The sequence below is a fragment of the Lactuca saligna genome, chromosome 9, assembly GCF_052625555.1.
Source record: "Lactuca saligna cultivar CGN05327 chromosome 9, ASM5262555v1, whole genome shotgun sequence".
In the NCBI taxonomy this organism is placed as follows: Eukaryota; Viridiplantae; Streptophyta; class Magnoliopsida; order Asterales; family Asteraceae; genus Lactuca; species Lactuca saligna.
In genome coordinates this window covers 102,792,640-102,810,849 of record NC_136425.1, presented here as the reverse complement: position 1 = coordinate 102,810,849, position 18,210 = coordinate 102,792,640, and the positions used below count along the sequence as shown (strand labels likewise).

The following is an 18,210-nucleotide window of genomic DNA, read 5'->3' as shown; positions in this document are numbered from 1 at the left end:
TGTATCAAGGGAAATTGTAGAACATAATGTAAGACTATTTGATTGGTTAAACCCATCAAACCATGAACCCTAAAAGCCATTCTAGTAAGCTTTCCATCTAGCTCTAGCAACACCTTTCCCATAGCCTAATTCTTTTTATATAATATAAAAAGATTTATGAAAAAGAATATAAAAATTTACAATTTCATTTTATAAGAATAATATATACCTTGGCAGCAAATGACAAGAAACAAGATTTATAAAATAAAATAAAAAGATTTATAAATCTTTTTTTTATAAAATATAAAAATATTAATAAAAAGACATAAATGCGCTCCTGATCCTTATCATTAAATGCAATACAAATGACAAGAAACAATAATATGAATTATAAAGTGATTTTTACCTTAGCAAGGAATCCAAATTGACCTAGCATGCAACTCAACCTGATAATGATGTAGGCATACACCTACTAAGAGCTAGCATTGTAATAAAATAAAAACAAACTTCAATTATTGCATCTACCTGTAAAAGAACAAGATTAAAAGATATACAAAAAAAAATTATGTCTAAAGCCACACCTATGTACATAGGCATACACCAGTGAGATTTAAATCAATAACTTCTTGAAGAAAAAGGTAATCAGAGAGACAATATTACATGAATGTCTGTAAAGCTCTGTATTTTCACAAAAGGCAAAAACATACAAATACAATAAATAGCAAAGGAATAAGTTAAATAAGGCCACAAATCAATCAATCCCTAAGAAAGAGGCGGTGACAGGGAAAGATAAAGAAGGAAACAATATGACTAATTCCCATTAGCAACAGGGAAAGATAAAGAACCATGCACCGATTCGTGCCTTGTAAAAGGTTACATTTAAAGTTTGGGATAAATAAGGCCCTTTTTATTTATTCCTCCTTTAAGAAAAAACTCACCGTTCCCTTTTACGGGAACATTTATCCCATTGGCAACAGTGATAGGAGTTTCATTTTCATTCGTGGTGATGTTTCCAAGCACCTCCCTTTGACAGATCATGTGCTCGGTTGGACCCGAGTCTATGACACCCCAATTATCATCAAACGTACATGCCATGTTAGCCTGAGGAGTCTGCTGTTCTGAGTTTTGCTCCTTGCAGCCACTAAAAAATTTCAAGAACATACCATATTGTTCATTACTTAGTCCAGGAACAGGACTGGGTTTGGTTTGAAATTTTCTTTCTTTGTCTTTCCAGGCCACCAATCGGGATACCCGATTCGCTCAAAACATCCTTCCCGACTATGCCCACCTTTTCCACAATGTGTACAGTTTTCTGTTTTGTTCGTTAAACCCCCTCTTTCTTTTTTCTGCCACGGTTTCTTTTGTGGTCGACTTTCTTTTCTATTGACATATAAGGCGGCCATTGATGTGGTTGTCTTCTTCCCGGTTGTCACTTTTCTTTGATGTTCATCATCGGCCACCATGTGATAATAATTACTTAAACTTGGTGTAGGCTTCATTGCTAGTATTTGTGTATGGATGACAGCAAAGTCGCTATCAAGACCCAGCAGGAACTCATACAGGTGCTCTTTCTCCCTTAATTCAACCAACTTCTTTCCCACCTCACACTTGCAACCATTACATGTACAACGTGGGGTGGGTAGGACAGTGTTTATTTCATCCCAGATTCTTCTTAACCTCGTAAAATAAGCCGAAACTGTGACTCCATCTTCTCGAGTTACATTGAGAATCTGCTTCAATTCATAGGCCCTCGGTGCACTTTCTTTTCCAAAACGTTCGTTCAGATCCTTCCAGATCTCGACTGCTGTATGTGTGTATTTCACGCTCGCACGTATTTCCTTCTCCATTACAGTTGTAAGCCACCCCTTGACCATAGAATCGCACCGCATCCATGCCATGTAATCTTTATCGGTGCTTTCTGGTTTCTCGATAGATCCATCGACGAACCCAATTTTGTTTTTGGCATACAAGAAATTTGTCATTTCTTGCACCCAGTCGTTGAAATTGTTGTCTATCAGCCTTTCATTGACCTGCATTTGTCTTGGAAAATCTGACGGATAGAGATAGAGTGGTGAATTCGTATCGATTTGATCATTGTTTTTTAACCCTCCTTCTCCGGCCATTAGGGTTTTTGGGTGAGGATCTTAGTTTCGAACAACCTTCTCTGATACCATCAAGAAAAAGGTAATCAGAGAGACAATATTACATGAATCTCTGTAAAGCTCTGTATTTTCACAAAAGGCAAAAACATACAAATACAATAAATAGCAAAGGAATAAGTTAAATAAGGCCATAAATCAATCAATCCCTAAGAAAGAGATGGTGACCAGGGAAAGATAAAGAAGGAAACAATATGACTAATTCCAATACTTCCTACCATTGAATTGTTGCCTGTCATATAGAAAAAAGGTAGAATTAGGTAACCTGCATTGTTGACCAACATATAAGTCTCTTGAATTGCATTAGTTAATGTATGTATTCATATGAAGCATACAAAAGATGTAAAATCATTGGCCAATTTTCCTGGAAGTGAGCTTATCTCCATGGAGTGTGATCTTCCAGCAATCGACTTGGAGCATAAATACAGATATATTCTTCAATACAACTGACATACCCATCATTATCATTATATATTAATATAATATATTGATTGTGAAAAAGGAAACAAAAAAGAAAGAACAAAATACCCTAAATATATCGATTTAGCCATTGAACCATTATATTTATTACTATTATTATAATACAGCGGTGAAAGTGCATGAAAAAATGTTTTCTTAAACGGTTAAAAAAGTATAATGATTAAATCACTATAAAATGATGAAAATTGATATAAATATGAAAGTATAAGTGGTTTCCTTTAATAGAGATGCTAATTACCTTTGTATTTATTATCTTTTGTGATTATTCCAAATGTCTCTGCAGTTTCACGTATCATGATCGCACTCACTCCAGTGAAACTAGCCATTTTGCATCGTGTAACTGATAAAAGTGAAAAAATTTAACACACCATAAAAAAAATTATGGTGATGAAATATATAAGAAAATTATATACAAATAGATACAGGGTGCAGTGAGTTTTAACCTAGAACAAGTGCCCTATGTAGATCTTCACCAACAAGACATTGAGCCATTTGACCTTTCCTGATAATAATTCCAACAAAATTTAAATAGAAAAAAAAATCGTTTGATCATTTTGAGAGTTAACAATCTGTTCAATTATTTCTTCTCTTGTGAAAAGAATTTAGGAAAAGAATTATTACCAACACTCTTTAGAAATTTCATCATGCAGTCTTTCCACATTTCATGCATTGGTTTAAATGTTTCAAAGCTGTAACAAAATATATACAATAAACTTTCAAAAAAATCTTATTAAACCTTAAATGGAAAATCTAATGGATGCATTTTGTGGTCCTTCTTGGAATCTAAAACTAAGATGGCTTTCTTCATTAAGGCTAAAACCTTTTTTTTCATATTTCATTCCAGTCCGTCATAGAGAGGAAAAAGAAAAACTCACTTGTGAAGCTATTGAGGCAAACCCATATATTTGAACAAAACAAGTACCTCGTTTATTAGTTTGCCCTGAGAAAGAATATTTGCCTACAAATACCAAAAGTATTATCAACTGCAAAGACTCCAATATAGCATGATCCTTTTTTGCTAATAACTAACATGACTTACTAGAGAAAATGGAACTAACCCTTTTTTCATCTAAAATAAACAAATTTTTATCTCAATAACCTTTCAAAAAAAATACACATCAATCTTTCTAGTGACTTCATCAATGCCACTGAATTGTTCCCTGTCAATATTCTTGCTAGACAAAGCCAACCCAGAACACAAGGTCTCTATTATATCTGAAAAATAAGTTATAGTACCACACTACCAGAAAACTAAACACTTTAATAGCCCGTATATAAATTCATTGCAATAGCTTACCAAATTCATTATTACACATTACCAGACTCTCCGGATCATCATCTTCCCGAGCATACTTTGCATGGTCATTTCTAAGAGTCCGCATCAGAATCATGGAAACCAATCCAATCATGAAGATAACCATCATGAATGAATTGAATATGGAAAATCAATGAATCTGCAGTGACGCAAAAAGACAGTTATACCCCCATGAGTGGAACTTAAAACATGAGTTATATACTTATAGTGTTCACCTGATGCTCAAAAAAGTGGTAATTCAGGTAAACATCAAAATGGCATGCAAATGTGATGTTGGTTTCTGTCCATTCAACTGAGTAAGTCATGTCTAGAGTTTTCCCAACTTCTAAGGGTTTTGGGTTCTCTTGAGTGAGGTTGACATGAATGATCTACAATAAGAAGAAATCATGATGTAAAAATATTAAAACGGTGTGACTATGAGAACCTTTTATAGTGTAAAAGTTCATATATGATTCAAAATTGGAGACCTGGCCTTTATTGTATTGTAGAGAGATATTCTTATGTGTGAATATCATATGCATGTTATCACTGTTCGTATCAGAATGTAGCTCACCAACAAATCCTATAGGGCCAACAATAGTTCCACGATAACAAAAAAGATGGGATTAAAATACTAGTTATAAAATAAAGTGAAGATACAAAAAGGGTTTGGTAGATGCATACCCCATAATGGAAGATCATCTGAATTTGTGCTCCAATGCAGCAGAGACCAAAGAAATTGAAATCACAAAGAAAATATGGGAGAAATAAGAATGTGGGGGAAGAAAAGTGTGATTCAAGAACAAAAGAAAGAAGAAAAGACTAGAAGGTGTACCCATGAAAAACTCAAACCAATAGTTATTGTCAATAGCTTCCTTAAAATGCTTAACATTTGCTTCATCGAGTTTAAGCTCACAAATTGTAGTCTTCTCCACATTCTCTGTCAAATGCTAAATCATATATCATATATATCATGTGCCATTTGATTTCATAAAGCTATAATTTACAAGAAAAAGTGACAACATACTTTGGAACTTGATTTCAAATTGGCTATCATAAGAAACACCTCATCAGCTATAATTATACATATAATATGCTCAAAAATAATATTATCAAAAAGCATAAATGTATGCATGTATATATATGTGTGTGTGTTAAAAGAATTATACCTGTGTTTCAGTAGAAATTGTTGCTTTTTGACAACCTATAATGAGTTTTTCTCCTAGATCCAATCGACTAAATATAACTGTAGAAAGATAGAAAACTTAATAAAATTATAAATATAGAAGATGAGAAATGAGTATAAGAATATAAGGATACTCCCTAGGGACAAGGGTATAAATGGAAATAGCATGACTGCAAACCAAAATCAGAAGATCTTGAAATCAAAAGGAGAAGTAAATATACAAAATAGAATTTCCAGGGACAAGGGTATACATGGAAACCGTAATAACTGTACCACCGAGTTCTGTTGAAGAAGATAGTCTTGGGGTCTTAAAATCATCGAAGCATTGTTAATGTTTTATGATAAGAGATAAGCGAAAGAGAACTTACTGTGACTGGATTAATGGAGTATACACCATGGTTGGCTCGATTATCGGACCTAGAACCATAATCCCACCACCACCACCGTTTCTGACAAGACAATGAGAGAAAGCATCTGAAGCGCTCCCTTGTGAAGAAAGCTGCGCGATTACAGAGAGTCCTTGTTGAATGAATCCAAAGATTCTGTCAATGGATCTATCGGGTTTGGTTAAATCACCAGTTTGGGATGTGCTACATCTGGTTCATGAACTTGCCAAGTCAATTAGGGTTTTTTTAATGAAAAATGAAAGGGGTTAATGGATTGGGATGAATTCCCCGAATACAATAGATGCTAAAGTGTTTGCTGGTTTTGAATCGCCGATGATTGTATCAAGTAGAAAAGTATCAGAATGGGATGGACAAGTAGAAAAGTAGGGGAGAATGATGGCGTACCTGAGAAAACAATGAAAAAGATGTAGAAAACGGGAGAAAGAACGGATCCTACCTGAGATGCATAGAGAGTAGAAGTAGGGATCGAGTATGGAGGAGGAAATCATAATTGTAAACCGTATGAATTTTCTGGTTAGGGTTTTATAAAAGAGAAGATGAGAAGTTTCAAAATCAAAATTAGAGGTAAGAATAGAGGAGAAATAGGAACTTGGATCATGTATTTGACATTCTTGATGGAATCATTGGTCTCGACCTAGAGAATGATGGTTTTTATGGTTAGGGTTTATCATACAAACATGAAGCATGAGCACCCGTGACATGAATGATTTGATCTCAATTGAGATAAATATAAACATTAACATATCATGATGGGGGTTTTGTTATCGGTGTAGTGCGATGGGAAAGAATGGTTGGAGAAGATGGTCGGAGACACTTGGTGGTTCGAGATCGGAGGTTGGGTGGTGGTGCGATGTTGTTATGAAGACAAAGGCCCTAGGGTTTTTTCTTGATAATTGGAAGAGGGGGGGTTGATTTTTGGGATCCAACACGCGGGTGAAATCTCGCCTTAAAAAATGCGAGTACCTTGGAGTTTTGGAATGACGACTTCTCTAGAAAAGTGATTTCGGAGAAAGAGATGTACGATCGAATGGACTCAAGTTGTATGATTATATCGGACCCACTTAGAAATAACGACATTAGATTTGATCATAAGAGCATTACAGACAAAACACAACAGTGCAACTTTTAACAGAGTTGAAGTACTTTAGATTTACTACAAGACTATTGTTGCAAACAAGGTATACTACAAAATGCAAATATATGCAGCACGAGGGTCCCTTTACTGACGGGATCTCACAAAAGATAAGGCTCAAGTTGCTTTAGTTTTAAATATTTTTAAAAGCATACTTAATAATGACGATTGGAAGTGAACCCATATTATAGTAGGGTGCTTCGTTGCCTTTTTCCATCCTAAGGTCAAACTCCTCCTATTCCACCATCATTCTTCTCTGTTGGGCAGTCCCTCTATAAGTGACCCATTATGCCGCTTAGATGGCATATTCGAGAAATTTCGACATTGGTGGTTGAAGTAATGTATTGGATCCGAGTCTTGCAGAAGCGGGTAGTGTGTCCGTTCTTGTTGCAGTTCTTGCAGTGTAACAAACGACAACTACCTAGATGATGGAAGCTGCACTTATTACACTTCGGTAGGTTTCCGGCATATTGACTGGCTGGGTTAGGGGAAATTGGGATACCAGAAGGGATAGTAGTAGGAGTTACAGATGTCGTGGCCGTGAAGGCTGCCACAGGTTGTTGTCTTTTATTCGTCCTTTGGGGCTTGTTGCCTATAAATCTATCCTAGAACTTTCGTTTGTTATTCTTGGGCTTGAGATTCGGGGTATCATGGTAGTTTGTTACTCGTTGAGGTACTTGATTGCTACTTGGATTGGAATTATTGGTAACAATCCTGCTAACATTTGCATTGTTAGCATTAAGGTGAGTCAGAACAACTATCACGGCAGCTGAGACTGCAGCTTGGAAGGTAATTGCATCAATCTAAAGAGTTAGTGTTTGGTTGATGGGTTAATTACTTTTCTTTGGCGACATGATTCTGTAACACGAAAGAAAAGGAGTTCGTGAGCGATTATGGTTGAACCTATATGTATTTCAATCGTTCATGTAAAGAATATAAATATGTTCTCGAGGGCTTGACCTACATCCCTATGATGTAGTCCTAGTAAAGAGTATAAGTACGTTCGTAGAATGGTCTCAAAACATTTGTCGTCTAAACCGGGGTATTATTGGTTGGTGGATAACATGATCCAACCTTTGAAAGAGAATTGGAAATTATCCCGGAGTTAAATTACTATAGTCCAATAACTTGACTACATGGGGTTTCAGATAGACTCCAATGAAAGTATGATGAAAGTATTTGAACAAAGAGTGACACAGAAGTTAGTCGACTGTCAATATCAATTATGTTTAAGATGTAATAAGTTTGGGAAAATTAACCTTTTAGTAGGTCTTACATCATATCCGGAGTAGAAAAGTCTTTGACCGCATAAGGCCTAACTAAAAGTACTTACAGTACAAGGTAGTCACATAGAAAAGTGCTACACAGAACATAGACAAGAACATGGTTCTTTAAAACAAGAAGGAAAGTAAAACATCTCCTACTGGCGACGGTCACCCCTATGGTGAACCCTTAGTTCAGCTAGTTGACGTTCCATATCAAGCAAGTAACTTTCGTACACCCTCTGGCGTACTCGGAGTTCTATGACTTCGGATCGAGTTTCAGCTAGTGCTTGCAGTAGGGTCTCATGGTCTCTCTCAGATCTCTCACAAGTGTTTTCAAGGTGATTGGTGTGGATGGTATGCATTCTTGCGTTGGCGTTAGCCTCTTCGATACGATGGAGAGCCGTTCTACCGTGAATTTCGTTTCGGGCAACTCTACGGACTAGGATTGGTAGAACTCTGTCTGCTTAGCTCCCTTCGCTTAAGTTGTAGAAGCTTCAGTCTCCATTAAATGGCATAGGTTGTTCTTGCTCTTCGCTCCATGTTTCCAAGCATTCTACCCAAGGAGGAGTTGGCCCATGAAAATCCAGACGAGGGTTAGGATTTGGAATGGGAGTTACCGAGGGTAGGTTCTTAACCTCAGGCTCGGAGTTATCATCATCCGAAAGGTCTTCAGCATGGTGATCATTCAAAGGGATTGGATGATCATCCTCTGGTTGTTCTCCAAACCATCCAGCATTGCCTTCCTTCGGAAGGTACGAGTTGTCGTGGGATGGAGTCCATCCATGTATTCCACGCGAGAATTAGGGTAAGGAAATAATTATTAGACGAACTATCTAGATAATTATTAGATAATCTTCATTAGTTACATCAATACTTTTAAAGTGCATACCAGTTATATGTAATCAAAACATGATAGGCCTTCGAATAAGTGACCTTAACTCCAAATTCACAAGGAACAGGGGTAAAGCAAAAATTCACAGATTCTAAGTCTACGACATCCTAGTTACATATAACCTTGGTATATCCACTTACCAACTATCGATTTAGAAATGAAGATCCTTTTTAGTTCTCAAGTAAGTAATTATAGTAACACAAAATACTCGTATAGTATTTTAGACTTATGTTCTGTTTTAGATTTCTCATTGTAGTAGTGTTGGTAAGTTTTTAGAAATGTCGTCATATCACAACCATTCTTGGGAATGTGCTAATCACTCCTCGGACCAGCATAGTTGATCAGGCTATGCCACTCCCAACACTGACCATACATCCCCGAGCTTACTTGTGATATTCAACAATCGTAATACTTTTTTTCTTGTCATTGTAACACAAAACTTAGTATGAATGCAAGTATGTACACTTAGTTAAATATTTTATTATTTAAAGTATAAAATCTTGGTTAGAGTATTTTTATCCCATTGTATTTTATAGTACGTATATCTTTTATGCGTTGATATACTCGATTCACTATAAACAATGCTCTGATACCAATCTGTCAAACCCCAAAACCGAGAACGGCGGAAACATTCTGGGGTGGAGGACGTCATGTAATGTATCATAACAATGTAAAGTAGTAAACAAGCAACAACATCATCCATTGCATTAATAGTATAATTTTAATTACAATTGTGTCCTTTCATAGTAATAAATAACATAATGAATAATCAAAATAAAAGATGACTCTTGACTGCTCCATCTTCACAAAACCTGGTCGTCGTACCTGTCTATTTGTGACATGAGAATACAAGTTATTTTGAAAGCGAGTATCAACAATAAAGTTGGTGAATTCATAAGTATTTATGTGTCTTTGATTTGTAAAACTGTAAACAAAAGACTTGTAAATGTTTGGAGAAAATTTTGTTTAAGTATGAAAATGTTTGTAAGTAATTGTAAACGTTTAAAAAACCCTAGAAAATCCCATATTTCCTACTAGTATAAAAAGTAGTCTTCTACCAAGACCCAATTGTTCTGAAAGTACGTATCACTGTAAATGTGACGGTTTTTCCCCTGTATAACTATTATTATTATAAAATTGTAGTCTACCTCATCGTTTATGTGTATGTGTCAAAAAATAAAGGTAATAAGGAAAATAGTATATCTATATCAAATATATTCTACCTCATCGTTCATATGAATGTGTCACCAATTAAAGGTAAGAAGGAAAATAATATAATAACTAAATTTGTATCCTTTTGCACTAGGATATTCATGGCGTGGTTACTCGCCAAACAGTACAACCGTAGACACCCGTCGATGAGCATTTTCCCTACAGTAGCTAACAGCCTTAGGTGTGGAAAGGTAAGTCCCATAACGTATGTAATAGTATCTATGTAATAGTATATATGTAATCGTATCTCTGTAATCATATCTCTATAATTGTCTCTCTTGTAACTGTATCTATCGTAATTGTATGTATTAGTATCTGTTCATATAGTATGTAATGTATTAGTATTGTATCTCTTCATATAGTATGTAATGTATTAGTATTTCTGTAATTGTACAGCATGTAATGTATTAGTATAGACTCATGAATGAACTGACTCTTGTCTGATTCTTTGTACTTGGAATAGTAAGTAGTATCTCCTAACTATACCTATTATAGTTACTAGTATTGTATGTGTATAATCAAAGGTATACCTTTGCTACCCAAAGGTATTGAACTGACTGATGGAACTTTTATGTCTATATATGTATACATGATATATAACTAATATTTAGATGACATTCGGATGAATAACCGATACCCTAAGGCAACATCCAAACGAGGAAAGGGAATTAAAGTAACTATACATATATAGGCATGCATTTGACAATATAAAAGTATAAAAGAAGTTTTGTAAAACCTTTGAAAAGTTTGATAACTAAGAAATGATGACTTGATGTCAGTTTATAAAACGAATTGAATGTAGTTTGTTTGATAAGACAGTTTTAAGTATAAGAAAAACCTTTGTTTGAAACACATTTTTAATGGAGTTTGAAAGGAAACATACAGTATGTAAGACATTTTGATAAAGAGTTTTAACATGTACAAACGTTTGAGAAAGTCATTTCAAGTAATATGTTTGGTAAAATAGTTAAAAGTGTAGTAAATCCATTTGTATGCTAGTTATTAATCACATGCAATTGATATAATAACTAGCATGATTCAACTTGTATTCCACCCCCCCCCCCATAAAAGCATTTATAAACATTTAAAAATATTTAAAAGGTTAATTAAGGGGTATGAACTTACCTGCTGTGAGTGGATCGTATGGAAGTGTCGGACAAGTTATTGGTGTTAAGTGTAGAATTAAACACACACAATGATCCTAATAACATATAAAGACATATGTATATATACAATTAGTGATTATAACACTAATTAGACATGTATAAACATCCTAATGCATGGAAAACACTTTGGTCAAAGTGTTAGGAGTCCATTGGGTTGCAACAAAGGAGTGTAAGGCATTGTTATTGAGTTTATGGTCCATGGACCATACTTAATGGAGTTTATGGCCCATGCGAGTTTACTCCTGGCTGTAAACTCTCTAATGGGTCTCAATTTGAGGCTTAAAGGTAAGATGTCTTAAGTGGTTAAGTGTTCCAAGGTTTTAACAAGAGGCTAGGTGGGTTTAAGGTCCAAGAAATGACCTTAACTTGTGTTTACGGCCTAGGGATCACTTCCCCATTACTTGATGCCCGTAAACTCATGGTGTGAAGCATTAACTCGAAGTTTAATGTCCCTAGTTCATTGGTGTATGGTTCCAGGCTAAGTTCTGGGAATAAGGAAGGAAGATAGGGCATCAGTGCACCCATATAAGGAGTTTACGACCTTGGGAGATCCTTGGCCATAAACTCTCATTCATCTATTGATTCTTGATGTTTCTAAGCTCTAAACATGTTAAACCTAGTGTACAACGAGTTAGAACAAGAGTACTTACAATCTAGGAGCTTGAATGGTTGGTTTTTGCCAAGTACACTATTGTGTGTTCTTGGTGTTCTTGGTGAAACTTGAAGATCTACAAAAATGGAATGATTTCACGGATGAAATCATGTAAGATCACTAGTTCATGTAAGATATCAACTTGTTAGGGCAAGAAACTTAGGAGTTTTGAAGATCGGGGACGAAGATCGGGATGATACTTGAGAGGATTTCAGCGAAGGGAAAGAAAGGAATGAACAAAATGGCCAACACTTCATCATATAGGAGGAGTTTATGGCCCACATGGAGTTTAGGACTGTAAACTTCCTTGTGGTGGCCATGAACTCCTGATCAAGGTGTTATAGGCCTATTCATTGAGCTATAACTTTAACAGATAAACCCCGACACTTATCCCTTAAGTGTACAAGGCTCAAAACACTCAAATAGACTCTAAATTGTGCTAAATGATAGTAGGAATGAGTTTGACTTTCAATGAAGTGTTTCACTATACAGGATAGAAAATTTTGGGTTGTCACACCTAGGTTTTGACCAGATGATAAATTGATGTGATTTTGAAAGTTCAGGAGTTGGTAAAATACCTTTCTATTTTGGATTGTCTATGGAATATTTTTGAAAATACCAGATTTTCTTTTGCAATTTTGCAGGAGGTTTTGAAAAGTTTTTGATTACTGTACATTCCTTTTTGTTTGATCCTTTGCCTGTCATATTTTTTGAAAGATTTTTGGCAGTAGTGGGTTTTACGAAGTTCTTTTGATTAGAAATATTGGTTTTTTTGAAAGTTTAGTTTTTGAAATCAGTATCCCGCTTTTTACCTCGGGACCTGAGTACTTATTTGAATGCCAAATTTTCTTGAGTTTTTGGAAACCGCAATCAGAAATATTTAACTATGGTTTCTTGAAAACCATTGAATGAGTCGAAAAACGAGGACTTGAGTCATCCGAACTACAGAGTTCAAAACTATGAGAATATTGGCCACATTCAAAATTTTCAATTGGTAATTCATGAAGAAAGGGTTGAATGGTCACTATGCTTTTGATTACAGTCTGCATTACAAATGACTGGACTACTGCAGAGTATGTCAAGGATTGGTTCTTGTTGGAAAATTTTATGGAAGGCAAGGATGGACATTTAACAACTAACTCTGGTCCTTCAACAACAATTTCTTCATTTACATCCGAAGAGGACTGAGAATCGGGACAAGTTGTGTCAATGACGGGTAATTGATCACTTGGATTATCATAGGATTTAGGAAGAATTTCCTCAATAACATAACTCTTACTCAGCTCATGAAGTCTATCGAAATTACATCTTATGTCTTCGGGGAAGGTTTTGTTATTGACTGGGTAATAAAACTCGCGATCCGGACGGGCATATGGATGATCAACATTGAACCGGGGAGTAGACTTCTCTACGGTAGAGTACCCATTGGACCATCCCCAATTGTAGGTGTTATCTACGGGATCATTGTTAATTAAGTGTTCAATTGCTTAAATTTAATTAAATAGATTTTCTAGTAATTGATTCAAACGTACAATTTCTTTCTAGGCAAGATCCATTTGATTTGAAGCAATATCTAACTGAGTTTCATTCAACATTCTAGTATCCCAACTTCTCGAGATACTCATCAACAACTCTCAGATCTATATCAGTCAGGTAAGCATCTTGATGCTCAATCTTCAAGATATCGCTAATGAATTGCTCAGAGATAACAATATTGCGTCCCCTGATAGAAGCTTCAATTTTCACTAATCCATTGTCTCCAGTCTTGACACTTGCAGATCTCCATAATTCGTTGATCAGGTTTAGATAAATGATGGGGTTCCATGTAAGTGCAGTTGAGATGCAACACTCCCTTAGCATGTACATCATTGATTTGAACTTGTTGTCTGCTACTGGAGGATCATCAAGAAGAGTGGACATGTGACTTTCTGCAACTTTGAGACTTGCCATTTTATTTGCACACAACAAGCCAGGTGAGAAAACATTTGATTATAATAAATTAAAATTATTTTTTCAGTTAAATCCATTAATATTGGCCATTTTAAATTGAATTTTATTAGACAAACATGGGTTTTCGGTCAAGACAGTCACACCGAAAACTCATGGACCGAACACTAGTGTAGACCGAAAGCCAATTAGAACCGAAAAAGGCTCAAATGAGCCGGTTTGACTGAATCATGGCTTTGACCGAGAGCTGTCTAAGCTGGCTTGACCGAGAATGGCTCGACTTAACTAAAAGCTGGTTAGTCGATGGACCGAAAACGGCTTCCATCGAAAATGTAACATCGTAGATTTCAAAATAATTTTTCACATTTTTAAAACACACTTTCATTCATAATTGGTATAAAAATGTAATTCTATCACATAACAACCCATTACATCCCAAGATCATAATATTTAATTGTTGGATTAATGTCTAAGTCCATAACTATAATTGGTAAGACTTGACCCGACCCGGCATGGTCCATTTGGGTTGCATGGCATCATGCACTTGGATAGACTAAAATGAGAGAAATAACACTTAAGGTTTATTACTATATTATAAGTTCTAATATATTAATAAGGTTATTTAATTAGTATTTATCAAGAATTAATTTGGAATTAATTAAGTGATCAAAAGGAGACTAATTAAATATATGGGTTGATTGTGTAAATCATTCATTCTTATATATGTGGGCTTGTGATCCAAGATTCCTTATGTTGGACTAAGTCCATGGGGTGACCCATGGATACTCCATGGAGGTTAAAATCCATGGAGCATAAGAGATGGGTAAAGTCATGAGTTACATGGTGTAACCCTAATAGCCACCATATAAAAGAAACCCATGGCTCAAGAAATCGTGGACACTATGGGTATGTGTGAGGGCATAACGATTTCATGGAGTGTTCTAATTTCTCTCTAAGTTATTCCAAGTGCTTATGGTGTTGTGTGAACCATTTGAGGTGTCACACATGGGACACTAGGCACTCAAGCTTCATGAACACAAGCACCAAAAAAAGGTATGTTATTCTAACTTGTGTTATTCAAAGTTTTATATGCTAGAATAGAACAATGCCTTGGAAAGTTGATATTTGCATCTATAATAGAGAAAACATAGATCCAAGGTATTTAGGGTTGCATGTACACTTAGGAGTGTTAGATTGCTCAAAACCCAACAGTGGTATCAGAGCCTAGGCTTGTTTTCTTGTTGTACTTGCTTAAAGTGCTTAAAATCGACTTTTGGTGCTGTCTGCCCAGCAGACTCGTCGAGTCCATGAAGGGACTCGATGAGTCCAAGGCAAAATGCATCCAACTCGCCGAGTTTGTTCGTGCACTCGACAAGTTGGACCCCCAGACAACATATTTTCGAGTTTTGGTGCTGGAATTGGCCTAGAATCATTACCTTTGACTGTTTTGGGCTTATAAAACTTGTTTTGAATGTGGTAATGATTATGTTAAACCAATTTCAATGCTATAATAAAATTTTCAAGTTTATATGTGTTCTTGTTATTCTTGAAAATTGTTGATTATGAATGATCATGCTTATGAGTTTTGTTAGATCATAGGAATTGTGTGCAAATAGTTTGTTGATATAATTCATGATCTTGTTGAAAATTGTATGGAGTTCATAACTTGTCCTCAAGCTATGAATTTTCAAGAATTTTATGTTTCCTTGATTTATGAGTTAGTTTAGATTGATAATGAAAAAAAATTGTGTTTTAGTTGTTTTCAATCCATATTAGTCTAAAAGAAGTTCATAAAATATGTTTTTTGTAACTTGTCTTCAAGTTATGTGAAAAGTCATATTTATGAATCTTAAAAACTCATAAAAGTTTTGTAGGTTACATAAAATGTAAGAGTTTTTTTTTCATTAAATAGTTTAATGACTCCATAACTTGTCCTCAAGTTATGGATGTTGAAGAGACACTTCTTTAAAGTGTTTTTAAAGAATAAGGGATTACATTAAAATGAAGAGTCTTCATTTTAATGAACCATTAAATTCATAAGTTATGATTTAAAGAGTCTTGACATAGTTTCAAAACTTTCCCTCAAGTTTTGGAATTTGAAAAGTTACTCCTCATGTATACTTTAATTCCAAATTGAACATTGAAATTTTAAAAGGTTTAAAATTCAACCCTTATGCTATTATTATAATTTTAATTATATATATATATATATATATATATATATATATATATATATATATATATGTATAAGAGGAAGTCAATCTTAGCGTTAGTAGGCCTCATTCACGAAGCCGGTCTATAAGGGGGGTATAAGGTTACTGCCTATAAAATGGCAGTTTAATGGGTGTCCACTCTCACTCACCGCTTCCTTGACTGGTCGAGGGTCGTTAGCCGAACGGGTAGGAATGGACTATAATTCTCCCTTCATTAAAAGTATAATGAAAGATACTAAGTAACTAAACACTTATAAATTCCCAATCTTAGTTACTTAGGAAAATGTGAAAAGGTGCTAGCCCATAAAATTACACTTTGTACCTTACCAAGTCGTTAGTGGAGCATGTGTGGTTAACCGACACACTAACATGGACTAGTAAGAGTGGCAAAGGGTAACTTGACTTTATTATAGATCGGTGGAGCGCGTGTGGTTAACCGGCACATCGATTAGGTAATATTGTTAAGGGTACCAAGTCAATTTGTATGGTTATTCACACCTTGTTTGTGATCCTCGGCATCCCAGTCACAAATTTGAAAGGGCACAATCGAGATTCAAACATGCCATTGAAAAGTTCAATGTATCTCAAAAGATCTAGGAGTTTCAAAACCAATAAAACCCAATAATAAAATATTTCGTTTTCATGGTGGAAATTGGTAAATCGTCATTTACCTACCTTCAACTATTTTATAATTTGGATTACGGCATCCCTCTTCCAGTTATAAATAGGTTGTTGGGTCCTAGCCTTAATATTTCATATTGGGTGTTATATTAAGGACTTTAAATCAACTAACTTGAATTTCTCCCATTATAGATGTCTAGTTTAGACAGTTATGGTCTTCCCAAATCTTTAGGAACAAGCTTCCTAATGAAGATGATATCCCAAATGGCAATCAAGGTGAAAGATCAATCCTTTGTTGGGCATTTGTGGAACTAGAAATCATACTTCACTTAATCCACCTCCTCCAATAAATCTCCCTATCCCACAAGTTTTAAGACTTGATAATTTCTAAGTCACTCAATCCCTATTGGCAAGCAAAATTTATATGTGCTTAGATCTTGGGGATTAAGCCACATATTGACTAGTCGGGAGAGTCGGGTGTCGAAGTCTCGAGGTAGCTGGCTGCTGACTTGGTTCTTCAGTCACTCCCTGATGACAGGTCGCGACAAGACCCTTAATGATCTTACCTATTTGCTCGATGATGCTAAATCAGCAATGATTTGGAGCATTAATAAAGAAAATTGGATTGGAAGATCTACTTTCCAAACCTATTTGGACATTGAAAATGGTGACATTGGAGGTCCAGGAAAAACTTTCTCTTCCCAATGGAAAGGGACCATCCATAGTCAACTCGGTTGACCAAATGGTAAAGAGAAAGGTTAAGACTGTGATAGTTCCATGTACGTTTCCAAAGAGTCCATATGATTCTGTTGCCAAAGGAAAGATTTTGGTTGCGAAACTACTAAATTTACCTGAAACATCTTAAGGATGGTAAAGTCAATAGGTTTGACTCTACTTCAGGTAAAGTCCATTGTCTAACTCTATTAATTTTCTATTCTGAGATTCTTATTGCATAATGTGACGAGGTCACATGTTGATGTTTTAAGAATCAAAGAAAAAGTGAAGAAACTTAAAGGATGTATATGATGATTCTGATCGCGAAGATGGATTTCGATCGCATGGTTCGGTGATCAGAATTTTGAGCTGTTACTTAAGAGTTATGATATATTGCTTAGGAATAGATAACAACAAGTTTTCCATATGGATTGTAAGGATTAATTTTTCCGCAAAGTTTTAAAATAAAAGAAAAATGGTTTTGATTTTATTTATTTTAAGTATCCTTACAATGGCATTTGTGAAAAAATTGTTGATTATATGTTTCCATTGATAAGCAATATAGGAAATGGACTCGATTCTTTCATTTGTGGTAGTGTCATGGTTTACCAAATAAGGAAAGATTCTCATCACCCAAGTTTCAGTTGGATAGAAACTTGGAATCATGCAAGTTGTATTGTGTGATGAATGAGAATTTTCATCTTTGGTAAATTAAGACTAATTCCTTGTTCACATTCACATGTGAGTCAAGTGAAGGACTAAAGGATTGGGCACACTTGGTTGTGTGCTGGTCAGGTCCACCACAAAGGTTGATAAGATTTACTAAAGTTTAGTAAATATGATTATGCTTACAAGTTTAAGTGTAATTTTGAAACATTGGAAAAGTTTCAA

At 35.2% G+C, this 18,210-nt stretch overlaps 1 protein-coding gene across 14 annotated transcripts; it reads right to left on the bottom strand.

Moving 5' to 3' along the window:
- Window positions 1–583: 583 nt before the first annotated feature.
- LOC145018267 (transmembrane 9 superfamily member 1-like) lies at window positions 584–6,229 on the bottom strand. 14 transcript variants are annotated; one of them, XM_078976164.1, is made up of 12 exons: window positions 5,467–6,211; window positions 5,082–5,158; window positions 4,748–4,852; window positions 4,597–4,614; window positions 4,401–4,495; window positions 4,149–4,301; window positions 3,240–4,072; window positions 3,062–3,120; window positions 2,857–2,958; window positions 2,474–2,584; window positions 2,357–2,403; window positions 636–2,143 (listed from the first exon to the last, which is right to left on the bottom strand). In XM_078976164.1, the coding sequence occupies exon 12, from the start codon at window positions 2,100–2,102 to the stop codon at window positions 1,158–1,160; it is 945 nt and encodes a 314-aa protein (XP_078832290.1). In that variant the 5' UTR covers window positions 2,103–2,143; window positions 2,357–2,403; window positions 2,474–2,584; window positions 2,857–2,958; window positions 3,062–3,120; window positions 3,240–4,072; window positions 4,149–4,301; window positions 4,401–4,495; window positions 4,597–4,614; window positions 4,748–4,852; window positions 5,082–5,158; window positions 5,467–6,211; the 3' UTR covers window positions 636–1,157. The 14 variants fall into 14 exon arrangements, with proteins under 14 accessions (XP_078832296.1, XP_078832290.1, XP_078832289.1 ...); XM_078976163.1 differs by having other exon boundaries at window positions 636–2,584; window positions 3,240–3,307; window positions 3,494–3,576; window positions 3,677–4,072; window positions 5,467–6,210; XM_078976166.1 differs by having other exon boundaries at window positions 636–2,584; window positions 3,240–3,307; window positions 3,541–3,576; window positions 3,677–4,072; window positions 5,467–6,210.
- Window positions 6,230–18,210: the final 11,981 nt, after the last annotated feature.

What these genes read in the sequence shown, in the direction of transcription:
- LOC145018267 (XM_078976164.1), bottom strand. Translation starts at nt 2,102, where the DNA reads ATGGCCGGAGAAGGAGGGTTAAAAAACAATGATCAAATCGATACGAAT.